We start from the raw sequence: 15,738 nt of genomic DNA, 5'->3' as shown, positions 1-15,738 counted from the left end.
CCCCCCCAACACACACAGAGACAGAGGCAGCTTTGACGCTGCCATGATCAAAGACTGAGATAAGGAAAGTCTTGAACAGGCCTGTTACGTGGTCACATGAACACACACATACACAAAGGTGGCATGGACGACACCATATTACATATGCCTTGATTTTAGAATGTGTGTGTGTGTGTGTGTTGCCTGCAACACTTTCATTTTCAGAAACAATTCTCATCCATTTACATGTTCATAATTCATTTTTGCCTCAACCGCTACATTCAGTCAAAGATTATTTTAAGCAACTGAAGACCACTCTGTTAGGGTTTTCTTTTCCACTTTTTTGTCATAACTGGCATCTGGTAATGCAAAACATGGAACACATTTAAAATGCTTTTTAAATGAAATTTATTCATAGCTGACAATCATTTCATTAGTAATATCATTTACTATGAACAGTTACAAAATACTATTAACAATAAGAGACAAAAATAGTCCCCTCATCCAAGTGTGATTATTGGAATTTTGCATGGCATAAACAGACGTAAAAGAAATATTGATTTGAATAAACAAACAAACCTGAAAATCATGGTGCGCCAAAAATCACCATTTAAAATCACAACCATGTTTTCTAAATTCAGGCCATGCACACAAAGCCATACATGTATGCAAACACACACACACACACACACACACACACACACACCACAAAATTAAATAGTGTGAATAAATATGAATAGTTTAAATACAAATGCCAACAATTATAATTCAAAAGTTACATATCCATAAAAGACATACACACAAAAATACATACTTACACCTAACATCACTATCCCCTCTTTTCTTACAAAAAAGGAACATAAATATTTAACATTTGGACGGAGTGGACAATAATGTTTCAATAGCTTATACTCAGTTTGCACACATTCAAATAATGTGAACAAATCTTTCATAAAAACAATACACATTTTCTACACTCTGCTTATTTTTCCTTTCCCTACTGAGTCAGAAATGTTTTGAGAAAAAGCAAAATGAGCATTAACATTGTACCCATGCAACTTAGGTTTGTTGACCTGGAAATGATCTTAACAATATAGCAGCACAAATGAAAAAAAAAGCTGTCTTGGAAAAACACATGCTACCTGACCTCTGCTGCTTTATGTGATTTGTTAAAAGAAAAACAACAATAATACCTATAAACAAACATTATAGAAAAAAAAATATTTTCAAAAAAGCCTACCACAATGTTTACTTTCTAAAATTCCAGCAGTAGAATACTTCAATAATGTTTGTTATAATACGTTAGTGATAATCTGTAATTAACAGAACACTGTCTTGATACTTTTTTTCTTTTTCCCATGGACTTCAAGGGATCATGCAACAACACTTCCTGATGACAAATCATCAAATAACTGAAAGATCCCTGATAACCAGCAAGGCTAGCACGTGAATATGTTTTTGCAGAGTGGACTTCTTTAACTAGTATAAAAAACAAATACAATCATTACAAAACATAAAATAACGTTCTCCAACTGTGTAAGTATGAAACCACTCAAGATATGTGTCAATCAACTATAGAATGAATTTTGTAACTGTTGATACATTAAGAGCCTTGCAAACATAAAGCAGTGATAATATGGCTACAATATAGAGCAGGAAACATTAAATCCAGTGGATACAAATAATGGAAAGAAGAAAAAAAAAAAAGGTGGACGGAAACATTGCATTCCAATATGAAATTTAATATAAATTCAATTTTCGAAACTGTGTGAAGACTGCCAACAAAAGATTTCATTACCTTCACATCAATTTCAATTTCAAACCCTCTGTTACTGTGCATCCCATTTTTCAATGAATGAAAAAAACTTGGATTGAAACACTGGTTTGGTCTGTAACAGATTATCTTATTTCATAGTAGTTGTTTTTTTTTTCTGTTTTTTGTTTTGTTTTTTAAGAAAGGGAAAACAACAGAGTTTACAAGGAACTTCCTGTTCCTGCTTTTTATTTTCTCTGAAGATAAATGGAAACTTATCAATTTGGTAATCTCATACAAATTACATCTCTGTGTGCATTATCCAAGATGAAAAACAAGTCCATTTCTGTCATGACATTTGAGCTATTAAAAAAAGAAAAAAAAGTAAAATATCAATATTCTCAGTTGCTGAATTAACTTTAAATGTACAAGGCACACTATCAAGTACATTAAAAACAGACAACAGCATCCAAGCATGCAAAACATTCTTCCACTAACGTAGTGGGGTTTCAAGAACACATAAAAAGAACTAACGAAGCTGACATCAAAACATCTTGCTCACTAGAAAGGAAAATGTATACATAATCACAAACACACCCTGTTCTAAGGTACTTCTGAAATAAGGCAGTACAATATTCAAATAGCAGGTTGGAAGCATCGATGAGCAAATGACTCTTGTGGAATACAACACCAACACACACACACACACACACACACACACACACATACTGACATCCACCCTCACACTGACACAGCAAGTACAAATGTACATGCACACTCACACATAAATACAATACAAACGTATCATCATACACAAGCTCAAAACCATGAATCAGATCTACATGTCATAAGAATGCAAACACAAAACTGAAGATAAAATATCACCAGTCTCTCTGCTTTTGATATACGCTGAATGCTGAATCAGCATCCAAAAGTTACACTAGTGTTCCTATGGTCGGCTTTCATCACCAGGCACTGAAGGTATCACGAATGTAAAATGTATCAGGAGACCTGAACCCACGACAATGCTGAATACAGAGTACTGTTACACACTATCATTCTCCTGCAGGTGCCCTTATCTTCTGCGTTCAAACTCTCGGTGGATCCACTCTGAGTCTTGGTAGTAGCGTGGGTCTCCCAGCTTCAGCGCTGTTCGCTTGTAGAAGTAGTAGTGCAGTACAGCGCCTGAATAAGAAGACAACAAACTGAGAAACAGGAAATGATTATCTCCGGTCATCTTTCAAGACAGAGGAGAAAATAAGACACTGTTTCAAACAGCTCATATTACTTATGGGAGCTTGTTCAAAAGCTTAATGCATTGTTCACACAAGTACATTATCTTCCACCATTGGTTTAAAAAAAAAAAAAAAAAAGAAGAGAAAGAGAGGCAATCATAATGTTTAATCAATGTATACATAAACGGTGAATACTTGTACTTACATGTACGCTGTATAATGAAGAGGGCTTGGTAGCCTTTATTGTCCCACATGAACTTGTCAATGTCTCCCCACCTCCTTTCCTGTGTGTGGAAAAAACAACAACAAAAAACATGACTCTAAAAGATAAACTATTTAAATGACAGATACATCAGATGTCTATGTTTATACAGTTTTATTGTGACAGATTACATGAATGTCAATGTCACCAATACACATGGCAATTCAAACCAACACAGTTGTATGCATACTCAATTTCCAATTGTCTGAAAAGTGTTTTTTGTCCTTAATGTTTTGTTTTGTTGTTGTTGTCATCTTTTTTGTTCTCCTCTGTTCCAATATTGCTATTGCTGTCTGTATGTGAACTTCACATTAAATTGAGAAATGATAAAAGTTTTAGACTGAACAATATCAAAGGCATAAGATATCAGAAGCTATGACTGAAATCAATAATTAGAAGACAAAAGAAAAGAAGAAAGCTAATAATATCAAGATGATAAAGAACTATAAGAAACCAAAACCAAGACACTGATTCAATCAATAGTTGACAAGTCGTTTGAACTACTGAAAAACGTTTTGCAAAAGTCCCTCAACAATTTTATATATGTATATTTTCAAGAGCAAACACTGAACAAAACCACAGCAACACACATGACCTCAGTTGATCTTTCCAGTTCAAATACAAACATTCAGCACTGCCAACTACTGTACTTTTATACCAACCTGCAAAAATATTCTTGAGTATCTAAAAATAATTCAACAAACACTTTAGGAATATTCTATGCTGTATTTTTATGTTTACCTCACTTGCCTTACATTATGAATTAAAAGCTCATTAATTCTTATAATCTGGTGTCCAAACTACTTTTTTTTTTTTTAACGTGGAAGATGTAAGTACTAAATAATTTGAAGTTAATTACACCTTTCCCACACAGGATCATCACACTATCAAAATGAAAAAGGGGGTTAAACATTAAAAAAAAAAAACAACCCAACACATGTTAAAATATTACAACAAAATCTCTTTGTTTCACAACTTATCTCAAGGCCTATTACACTGAAATCTGTCAGTGCTTTAAATACATTTCAAACTGTGTAAATAAGCCACCACATCATACAAAAAACAATTCATTAAGAATTAAACCATCTGTACTACCATTCCCACAACTCAACACAAAGTCCACACTGGTTAGTTATTTAGTAAACCAATGGTGCCATACAGCTTCAGGTTTGTATAGAATCCATTAAGAAATAACTAAAGCTGATCACTACCTATACAAAAACTCCCAATCAAAGGCACTCAAAGGACAATGAATAACAATTGTTTTGTATGCTAAGGCAACCAAACCAGACATAAATGAATCCCTGAAAACCGTTTAGTTTGTCTCTAAACAAAATGGAAACAAGTTAATCCCTGAAAACCAATTATTTTGTCTCCATCCAAAACAACGAGAAACAAATCCTTTCAGATCTGTCCTGCCTGAACCAAAAAAAAAAAAAAAAAAAAAAGCAAAAGAAACCCCTTTTCCTCAGTCAGCCATAATCTCAACATACATCACACACAAAAAAAAAACATACTTCCATTGCTACACGTCTTTGCTGGGAGAGAGAAACAATGTTTAACACTTAGGTTAGTAATAATAAAGGCAAGTCTAATCAAATGATTTTGCTCAGAGCTTTGCAATTAGAACAGTTCCAATTTAAACAAATAAAATAATATATATATATATATATATATATATATATAAAGATTTTATTGGTGTGATATATGTTGTGAGAGAGTGCAGGCGCACAAGCCTTCATGCATGCATGTGTGTGTGTGTGTGTGTGTGTGTGTGTGTGTGTTTGCATTTTACTTATAAACACGATTTATTTTATGGATGTTCTAATATACCGGATGTCTTTATTTGTTTACACTGTTGTGCAATACATTATTGTCTAACGTGTGTATGTTTGTGTGTGTGTGTGTGTGTGTGCATTTTACTTATAAACACGATTTATTTGATGGATGTTCTAATATGCTGGATGTTTTTATTTGTTTACATTGTTGTGCAATACGTTATTGTCTTAACATGTGCATGTATGTGTGTGTGTGTGTGTGTGTGTGTGCATTTTACATTTATATACAATCTATTTGTTGGATTTTTTTGTGTGTGTTAAACATTGTTGTACACTTCCTTGTCTTTACACGTATGTGGGAGAGGGGGGGGGGGGGGTGAGGGTGAGAGTTAAATATTTATATTTTATTTGCTGGATGTTTTCTGTCAGTATACATTGCTGTGCAATATTTTATTGTCTTAATGTGTGCGCATGTGTGGGGGTGTGGGGTTGTTTTAGTCAGCTACTGAGAATTTTTATATGACTTGTTTTAGTGTATTGTATGGTACATATGTTAATTTTTATGTTGGTGTCTACAACGAGCCTGTGATTGCACACGTTAATTTCCATGTGGATTAATAAAGTGTTTTTGAATTTGAATTTGAATTTGAAACGTGTGTTGATCCAACAAAAGAAGCAAATTTGACAAATTATAACAAGACACTGCATCAAAAGTAATAATAACAATAATGATAATCCAATCCACACAGCACCCTCATGCTCAATTGTGCTGTACAGTGTAAAACCCAGTGAGTAAAATATACATTTAAACACAAAATGAAAAACCAACATCCGTAAACTTACAGACATTCAGCCAAACACAAAACAAATTCAGACACACACAAATCCACACACACAACACCACTCTCACCACACAAATCACACACCACAATACCCAAACAATGCACATTCCACATATCGCAGCATCCAATACCAATAGTGATACCATAATACTTAAAACAACATCACAATACTTAAAAACTGGTCTCATGCATCACATGCTAAAATCACAATACCTAAAACCACTGTCATCCTCTCCCCAAACAAACACAGCAGCATAATATCTAAAACCAATCACAATACTTCACCCAGTACAGCCAGTTTGCTCCCCTGATCCTCCCCACAAACTACCCATTTATAAGGGTTAGTTTAAAAAAAAAAATTGCAAACAAAAACCAAATAAAAACATATATGATATGTTAAAAGTTCTGAAATGAAAATTTTCAAATTGATCAGTAACACAATGAGGTAGTTGGGCATAAAATATATAGCTTTCTCCCTTATGCTATCCGTTTTGTTTGAATTTTTTTACACACTGATGAATAAAAAACTAATATAGGAAAGCACAATTGAGTTGGAAACAACTTGAATTCAGAACATTCTAAAGCCCCTATCACACTCCTTTGTCTGGCACAGTTGCCTGCTTTGTGACTGGGAAGAAACAGCGTCAGATGCCATTGCTGACACGCACTGTTCACGTGGAACAGTCCTGAAAAAAATTACTCTTCTGCTTGCGAGCAAAGCAACACACTTAGCATTTATTGGGATACAGTGGAGAGAGGAACGGTCAGCTGAGATATTTTTTAGCTTATAACATAATGAAAATTAGGTACCATTAAAAAAATTCAAAACATTATAAAGCCTCGATTGGGCTCCTTCGTCTGAAACAGTTGTAAACAGTAGGGCCTTGATTGGGCCAGATATTTTAGATACGATGCTTTCACTGTTTCAGTCACAGGCTTCGGTTCATGTAAAATCAACACAATGGGACTTGTTCACTGCAAACTCTGTCAGGGGGCAAAGGTTAGTCATCATTCTATTAGTGACTGCAGCTCTCAAGCTTTGTTACAATTGAAAAGTGGTCTTTTTAACATGACCCCTCGATGTCAAATAAAGTCGCCTATAGCAGTGCACTGTCTAGTCAACTAAAGTCACCTATGACAGTGAAAGAGTTAAACAGATGAGTCTTGAAATTGGTTTTGAAGATGAAAATGGACTGGGAGTGTCTTAATACATATGGCAAGGCATTCCACTGGACAGGGGCAGTAAATGCAAAGGATCTTTTGACTGAAGGACTTTGACGGGCGCAATAGCCGAATGGTTAAAGCGTTGGACTTTCAATCTGAGGGTCCCGGGTTCGAATCACGGTGACGGCGCCTGGTGGGTAAAGGGTGGAGATTTTTACGATCTCCCAGGTCAACATATGTGCAGACCTGCTAGTGCCTGAACCCCCTTCGTGTGTATATGCAAGCAGAAGATCAAATACGCACGTTAAAGATCCTGTAATCCATGTCAGCGTTCGGTGGGTTATGGAAACAAGAACATACCCAGCATGCACACCCCCGAAAACGGAGTATGGCTGCCTACATGGCGGGGTAAAAACAGTCATACACGTAAAAGCCCACTCGTGCGCATACGAGTGAATGCAGAAGAAGAAGAAGACTGAAGGACTTTGCCTTAACAGAGGGAATTTGTAGAATGCGACTGTCTGATGGTGAACACAGTTTGTCTTGTTGGAATGTGAATAGTTATGAGATCAGAAAGACAGTTTGGTGAAGAAGAAAGCGCGAAAGCAATATGTGGAGAGTTTATATTCAATCCTGGACTGTATCCTCAACCAGTGGAGTTGTTTCAGAAGAGGCACAATTTGGTCACTCTTGGTCACAAGACAGGCAGCTGAGTTTTGGACTTTCTGCAGTTTATGAACAATGCAGCGTGGAGAACCAGCAAGCTGAGAATTACAATAATCCAATTTTGAGAAGACTAACGCACAAACGAGAGATTTGGTTGTATCAACAGACAGGAAGTGACGAATAGAAGCAATGTGGCAGAGTTCTGTGTATGCTGACTTACAGACATTAGAAACATGCTTGTCCATGGACATATCACTTGAGAGAGTGATACCAAGATTTTCTGCATCTACTGTGAAGGGGATGCTTATCTCACCTACGCATATAGTAGTGAGTGCTTTGTCTTGGAAAGATGATCTTAAAGACTTAATCAGCAGTGCTTCTGTTTTCTTGTCGTTCAGCTTTAGAATGTGTTTACCCAGTATTTAATGCGTGAAATGTATGTCTGCATGTCTAATATGGCTGTAATGTGCAATAACTTGTGCAGTGTGTGTGTGTGTTTGTGTGCGTGTGTACAGAAATATAGATGCAGACATCACAATGTAAGTATGTGTATTTGCATGTGAATGTATGCACACAAAGCAATGGTGTACATATTGTATGTATACATGTTCACTGGCATAAAAGTTTTACACACTGGCATGATCGCATAAACCTATCACACATTATCATTGTAAATAAAGCATAAATGTGGTCTATATCATGCATGTATGTAAACTGAGCACATCAATATAAATGCATGAACTATTGATGGGCCTAAAACAATAAGCACATACACAAACAAACAAAAAACATAATGGCTTACACACAAAAATGCACATTCACATGTATACTGAAGATGCGCTCACACACACATACACTGACCATAGTCCAGACATGCAGGCCAAGACAGAGGGAGAAGTAGATGAAGGTGATGCAGATGGGGGCCTTGAACTTGCTGACCAGAATGCTGACAAGGCCTGCCTGGAAGATGAAGGTGTTGAAGAACAGCAAGAAGATGATGATGACGGCAAATACGATGCAGATGTCCTGAACCCTGCAACAAAAATCACAATATATCTGCTGCACAGAGGAAGACCCGAGTAATAATGCTATTTAACACTCACAACAGTGATGGTACCGAGAAAAGCATTCATTAACGTAGTGCAGACAAATGGACACAGTTTATTTCTGAATACATAATTTAATTTATCTCTCTCTCTTATACGAACCTAACTGACAGCAGGTGTCTGCATGCCTTCATACTGACTGACCCATGACCTTTATTTTCTGACCCCTTATGTTCAGCTGCCAGGGGTCATTTGGCCCTTAGTTTTTCCTACCAATCTGAAGACATTTTTTTTATTCCACCATTTAGGCAGCCATACTACATTTTCAAAGGGGTGCACGTTAGGTATGTTCACGTTTCCATGGGATATGGGATCTTTAATACATATAATGAATATTTGATCATCAGCATGCATGTGCTCACACACAGGATGAAGATATCAGCAGGTCTACATACATGTAAAGCTGGAATAATCACAAAAAAAACCCAACACTTTTCCCCATCTTCAACCCACCAAGTGTCTTGACCGTAATTCCAGTGCAGGACCCTCAAATTGAAAGTCAAACTCTCTGCTTGTCTCTAGCCTGATGACTGCTACTGTTACATGTGATGAAGTCTACCATGTCAATTTACCTGGAACCAGAACTAAAATCAGACGCACTATCTGCAATTATAATCTAAAGATTTATTCACTAACTTTTAGTTTCAAATATTCCTACTTTAGGCTTTGGAACTTGGGTGTTTGCATGTGCACACAGATTCTCATGTGTATTTATGACATTAATAATCATGTCATGACAAATTGATGAACTCAAGCTAAGGAGCATAGAGAGAAATAGACAGAGGTGCACAAGGAAAGTTTTGACACTCACACATATAAGACCAGTAGAATAACATTTTTGAAGCGCAGCATTTCTGTGAAGGTGTTCAAGAAGATATCCACCACCAGCAACAAGTACTGCAAGTACAGGATGGGTCGATACCGCCCCACCAGCATCTTGACTTTCTATGTATCCCACCCAGTGCCAGGCCCAGCTGCCAGTCTCTTCAACTCACAAAATCACGATGTCTAGTGGGATATGATGACTGCTGGCTTCATTGTGTCATGTGCTAAGTCCCAAGAATTCTGTAACAATCAAAGTGATCATTTTTACACAACAGGAACAACAGGAAAACTGAGCAAGGGTTTATCCGAGTTATTAAAATCTGATCTACCAACCTGAAAACATTGATCAAGTAAAGGAAAAGCAGTAGAATCTCCAGAAAATCAGCAGGAAAACTGCAGTAAATTAATGAGACAGGCTGATTGAGATTTGCCCCTTCTTATTTGAAACCCACTTTTATTAGGAAATAAAAGTTTGGCATCTTTCTCTATCAATCCATGAAAGGCAGACTGTTGACTGCTTAAACAAGAATTTACATTGCTGGGGACACTACTCCATGCAGATAAGAGTGTGCATGATGGGATCAAGCAAGCCAATGAGATCAGGAGCAAACCAAACAGCTGGTCAAGAAAATATGAAGGCAAAAAGAAGGCAGGCTGGCACCAATCCACCTCCATTACCTTTCCGGTGTGAGGTCTGCAACACAAAAATGCCACTCCATGACTGGACTGTGAACACCAACAAGTACTATGACTGTTTACTGATCTTACAATTAACAGTAAAAGTCACTGCTATTTGGAGAAATAAACATAAAACAAGAAAAAACAACAAGTGGCAAGTAATATATATAGCCATGGATTTTATTTTTATCAGAAAGAAGCATCACTTTACCAGAAAAAGCATGAAAATGATGGCTACTTGTGAAATCCTTTAACATAAAAATACCATTATTCATGTACTTTTTTCACCCTTTTTTTTTCTTCAATCCACGTCGGAACCAACAAACAACTTCACAAAAAATCAGCTAAACATCATCTTGGTGCAGGGAAAATTAAAATGGTTTACTACAAGTAACTGTTAATCAGTTCTATTAATTTCCTCGGTTTTTTTCTTGGCCAAACAATGTCAAAAATGTTATTATGTCTTCACGGTTACAGATCGAGTGTCAATGTTGTGTCCAGTTATGGACCTGGATTCTTTCTGGAAATGGAAAACTTTCAAAATCATAACAACCGGGTGATTCATAACAAGCACAAGAACAAATACAAAAGGCTTTCTGTCATCTCACCAGTGCGAAAATCTGACTGGAAGCGGTAACTGAAAGTAAGAAAACATGTTCAAACTCCTTCCAGCACTGCGCCCGCCATACTGTTTACAGTCGATACAAAATCTCGCGTGAGCTGCGGCTAAAGCGCAAAAAGCTTTTGTGTTGCATACGCTTACTTGCGAAGTAAATGACATCAGCATTGCGGAGAAATAAACAAAAATATTATTTAATTGTCATGATTCCATTAGTTAGCGAATTTTTATTTCAAAGGGCTATTTGAGACGAAACATTTTGCTTTTCGAATCATCTCTCATGTAATGAAACAAACATGGCGCGGGAATCAACTCAACTTTGACGACATCCAAACAATTCGTAACTTGTTGGTTCAGAAGCTGTGAGGATAAAACCTGTTAGTGCTGAAACTGGTAATTATATATTATTGTATATTTTCACGCATGTGTGATTGTTCGAGTGAACATATTTTTTGTAAGTATCACAGTTTTGCTCTGCTGAATGGAGGCATTGCAGCTGACTGCTGATCGACAATTAACCCTCAAAGTGCTGGATATAATAAAACATACTTCCAGAAATCATGCTTAAAACAAAGGGATAGTTTGCCTCCGCTACCTGTGCTCTGATTTGGGGCATTTGTATGCTTATCAGTAAGAATAAATAGGTAAACCTATACATTTTTGGAAAGTAGAGTGAATGAAGAATCAGATAAAAGTAAGAAAAAGGCTGTACCTTGTAAGTAGTTGGAGATATTCCACAGGATATAAACAACAAATTTTGCAAACTTGTTTTCCAAAAATGTCAACCACAATGTTTATAGGTATTTTCACATCTTTTATAGAGTCAAAATATCAAAATTGGCATTAAACTGTGCAGAAAATGTTCTGGCTGCAGAATCATGAAATGAATATAACTGAAACAATGAAATTATAAGCACTGTATTATTTGTTTGAGACACACCCACCGACGCCACGCACGCGCACATCTACAATACTTTATGCAATCACAGGCAAAAACAGAAATAAATGTTTTCTTTTAGCTCATGTTGCTTTCAAAAGCAGCAAGAATGCTTTAAATCAAAATAATTTCCAGTTTTCTAGCTTGATTTGGTCAAGAAATCACAATAGACCCATGCCTAACCCACTTTACCACCCCTCCCCACCCCCATCACCCACCCCCCAGTTTTTGTGGCTGGAGACACAAAACTGAATGAACAACAAGCAAGCCAGCATGCCCAAGTGTCAAAATAACAAAGCCGTTTTCACCAGAATCCCTGTTAGCAAATGAATCATCACTAGTGACAAGGTCACTCATTTCCTGAGCTTTGTCAACTTCAGTGTCACTCATTGTTTACAAAAAATACGAAGATCTGGACTTATAAACTCGGCCAAAGTTTGTGCAAACACAAGCAGGGAGGCAGTAACACCAGAACGAGGCAGTTTTACGAAGGCTGCCGAGCATAGCCGTACGATGTCGGACCTTATGTAAACAGAGCCACGATCGTGGCCCATCGCACTTTACCGGGAAAGCCACGATCGTGGCTCATCGCGCTCTCCGGGTTAACTGGTCACAACTTTCAGAAGTCCTATGTCTTGGTGTTATTTTTGTATAATGATAATAAATGATACATGCACACGCGTGTGCGTTCAACAAATCGGCAATGTGCGACTTAACCCAACAAATCTGTTTTCATATTAATTGTGAAAAAATAAAACATGAAAAAAGTTCGTCTGCTCACCCGTTCTGCAGACTTTTAGTTTTTACTTTGTGATGTTTCAAAACACAAAATTAGGTAACAGCATCTTATAAATGAATTGATAATTATGTGTGTATGGGGCAAATTGTCCGTGTGTCCATGTGTGTTTCTTGATGGTCCATTACAAAGGAATCCATTATTGATGGCAAGTATCATATACTCATATACTGTGGTGTAGCGTATATGGATTTGTCTGAACGCAGGAGGAAGGTGGCAGAATGGTTAAGACGCTCAGCTGCCAATACAGAATGGCAAGTATCATATACTCATATACTGTGGTGTAGCGTATATGGATTTGTCTGAACGCAGGAGGAAGGTGGCAGAATGGTTAAGACGCTCAGCTGCCAATACAGAGAGTCCGTGAGGGTGTGGGTTCGAATCCCGCTCTCGCCCTTTCTCCTAAGTTTGACTGGAAAATCAAACTGAGCGTCTAGTCTTTCGGATGAGACGATAAACCGAGGTCCCGTGTGCAGCACGCACTTTGCGCACTGAAAAAGAACCCATGGCAACGAGAGTGTTGTCCTCTGGCGAAATTACGTAAAATGAAATCCACTTTCATAGGTACACAAATATGTAAGCATGCACTCAAGGCCTGACTAAGCGCGTTGGGTTATGCTGCTGGTCAGGCATCTGCTCAACAGATGTGGTGTAGCGTGTATGGATTTGTCCGAACGCAGTGACGCCTCCTTGAGAAAGTGAAACTGAAACTGAAATATACTTAAATTGATACTTAAATTTTATATGGTGGTGACTGTAGGTTTGGACCTGCACAGGAAGGCAGACCTTCCACAAGTCTTAGAGTTATGGGGACATTGCCTCACTGCCTTCTGGGTAGACTTTGGGAAAATCAAAGGCCAAGGGAGTATACCTCAAAATAACGCCGCTTGGTGAGGTTCAGTATCATTCCGTCAGCTAAACAGCTCAGTCATGGTCAGGACTTGTCACCCTGAGTTCCTCCTGCATCGTCGTCCATGGGCAAGCCACAGCTCCCATTCACCCTTTTTTCCCTTTTTTATTTATTTTTATTTTTCTTTTTTTTTTTTTTTTTCTCAAGGCCTGACAAAGCGCGTTGGGTTACGCTGCTGGTCAGGCATCTGCTTGGCAGATGTGGTGTAGCGTATATGGATTTGTCTGAACGCAGTAACGCCTCCTTGAGCTACTGAAACTGAAACTGAAACTCACCCAGGATACAGTGACTCCATTCCTCTCTTCTCTTTATCTCTGGAGCCACTGACATTGTCATCATTTGTGACAGACTTCTGCTATTGATTGAAAGATTGCAGATTTTATAGTATCTTTCTGTACTTTCCTATGCAGACTGCCATATCACAAAAAATATAATGCAGTAGCACTTTTCTGGGATTTTTTTCTTATCTGAGATAGGTTGCTAAAATGATTATAGTATTGCGAAGGATAGCAGACACTTCATTGTTGAAACATTGATGGACATTACAGCTGTCTCTGCTTATCCTGACCACATGTTTGTGGTCTATGCCTATCAGGACTGCAAGAAAATACATGGTTTGAGTTTTTTGGAATATGAAATACAATGAAGCCATGGAAGAATCTTCTTGGTCCTGTATGATAGTATGATATTAAGTGCAATACATGGTATTAAATCTTCTGAAAAACCCCAAAAGTCACAGTTCTGTGACGAAGATGGTTTGGATGTCATAAAAGATTCAGTCGTATCTTTCCTGTAGCATGCAGTGGACAAATATGCATGTGCAGAGCACTCAACCATATCTGGGTCATCACTTTTTGTTTTACTCTTGAATGAAAGTGTAACAATCACTCAATCTTCAGTGTCGTCAACACTTGAGCCCGAGTTGAGTAGAGAAAGGCGACATTTATTTACATCAGCCAGTCCGTTATTGCAAGGCATGCTGTGAAGGGCAACAACCAGTGTGTGCAAGTTCAAGATTAACCAGATGTTATACTATAGTTGAAAGTATCTCGACAGAAACAGTGAAAGTGGGGTGAAGGTCATGAAAAATGTAGAGATGGGCTCAACTTTTTTTCTTTTTACTTTTTTTTTTTTTTCCAAATATTGGAATACGACTAGGAGTGAAGATCTATCAGGACTTTTCATAATGTGAGCATGAAAATATTGGAATAGGTTGGAAACAGCATATTTTGTGACCCATTGTTGACTGACTTCCAGAAACAGGGCTGGTGTTTTTTTGTTGAGTTAAAAACGTCTTGAAATGTTTGTTGCTGGGGTTTGAAAAACACCCAAGATAATGTGTTATTTATTGATTTAAAAAAAAGTGTATGGAATATATGTTATATGCAAGAAATTATTTGACTTCTGTGTAAGGCTTGTGTGGAATACGGCAATGGTGTCCATCTGTTTTCTTATGACCAGAATGATACACACATCATCACATCTCATGCAAATAAAGCATAACACTTGGAAGACATATATTAAGTATTCTGCTTTTTATTCACATTTAATTATTTATAGATTGTAAAACGTTCACAAAATTGACAGAAACTTGCAAGATTGATGCCACATACATCAAGAGTTATCTATGACCCAAATACTGTGAAATCTGCCAAATACTTGTTGACTACAGATGTATTAAATTGATATAAAATAGTTTACACAGTAAAACTACAATGATGACTATATATTACACTACACTCCAGCAGTCACAGTTTGTATTACCTATATTACTTAGATATATATCTGCTTGTTACAGCAACAGAGGTACCTGTGATCATGAGTGAATTCAAAGTACATCATCATGTCAGTGAATTGATGAATCTCCTTGGGTGAGTGATCAAATTTATGTACTTGTTTTATGTTTACAGATACTTATTTTTCATGCATTCTCATCTGCTGCCTTTTTAGAGATAAAACAAGTGTATGATGAGTCTTTGTAGTGATTAAATTTAAAGTTATATGTTTGCTTGCGTGTGTTTGTTTGTGTGTGTGTGTGTGTGCATGTGTGTGTGTGTAAGAAAAAACCCCAAAAAAACTACCTCAATATATGTCACATGCATACACTGTGACCAGATCTGTGGTTTCACTAGTTTGACACTTTGTAGGATGGACATAGGACTAGGAATACATACATGCATCCACACAC

General features: G+C 37.1%; 2 protein-coding genes across 5 annotated transcripts in view; one reads left to right on the top strand and one right to left on the bottom strand.

Annotated features, from left to right (window-relative positions):
* Nucleotides 1-202: 202 nt before the first annotated feature.
* LOC143297581 (transmembrane protein 138-like) lies at nucleotides 203-10,984 on the bottom strand. 2 transcript variants are annotated; one of them, XM_076609982.1, is made up of 6 exons: nucleotides 10,897-10,981; nucleotides 10,289-10,304; nucleotides 9,597-9,850; nucleotides 8,541-8,712; nucleotides 3,173-3,251; nucleotides 203-2,917 (listed from the first exon to the last, which is right to left on the bottom strand). In XM_076609982.1, the coding sequence occupies exons 3-6, from the start codon at nucleotides 9,719-9,721 to the stop codon at nucleotides 2,808-2,810; spliced, it is 486 nt and encodes a 161-aa protein (XP_076466097.1). In that variant the 5' UTR covers nucleotides 9,722-9,850; nucleotides 10,289-10,304; nucleotides 10,897-10,981; the 3' UTR covers nucleotides 203-2,807. The 2 variants fall into 2 exon arrangements, with proteins under 2 accessions (XP_076466097.1, XP_076466096.1); XM_076609981.1 differs by lacking the exon at nucleotides 10,289-10,304 and having other exon boundaries at nucleotides 10,897-10,984.
* A 206-nt stretch (nucleotides 10,985-11,190) lies between these two features.
* Nucleotides 11,191-15,738, top strand: part of LOC143297772 (gamma-tubulin complex component 2-like) — a 40,612-nt gene continuing 36,064 nt past the window's right edge. For all 3 annotated transcript variants that reach the window (XR_013057309.1, XM_076610250.1, XM_076610249.1), the window contains exons 1-2: nucleotides 11,191-11,300; nucleotides 15,349-15,421. Coding sequence is in view for 2 of the 3 variants with exons in the window: in XM_076610250.1 (XP_076466365.1) it covers nucleotides 15,369-15,421 (53 nt within the window). In the remaining variant the exon portion in view is untranslated. The remainder of the gene's footprint in view (nucleotides 11,301-15,348; nucleotides 15,422-15,738) is intronic.

This window comes from Babylonia areolata, chromosome 23 (genome assembly GCF_041734735.1).
Source record: "Babylonia areolata isolate BAREFJ2019XMU chromosome 23, ASM4173473v1, whole genome shotgun sequence".
Taxonomy (NCBI): domain Eukaryota; kingdom Metazoa; phylum Mollusca; class Gastropoda; order Neogastropoda; family Buccinidae; genus Babylonia; species Babylonia areolata.
Note: the sequence above shows the minus strand (reverse complement) of the source record. Positions and strands in the feature narration are given on the sequence as shown.

Coding starts and splice junctions, on each gene's coding strand:
- LOC143297581 (XM_076609981.1), bottom strand. CDS start 9,721: ATGCTGGTGGGGCGGTATCGACCCATCCTGTACTTGCAGTACTTGTTG. Junction 8,713..9,596: donor ATTCTACTGGTCTTATATGT/GTGAGTGTCAAA, acceptor TTTTTGTTGCAG/GGTTCAGGACATCTGCATCG. Junction 3,252..8,540: donor GCCTGCATGTCTGGACTATG/GTCAGTGTATGT, acceptor TTCCACACACAG/GAAAGGAGGTGGGGAGACAT.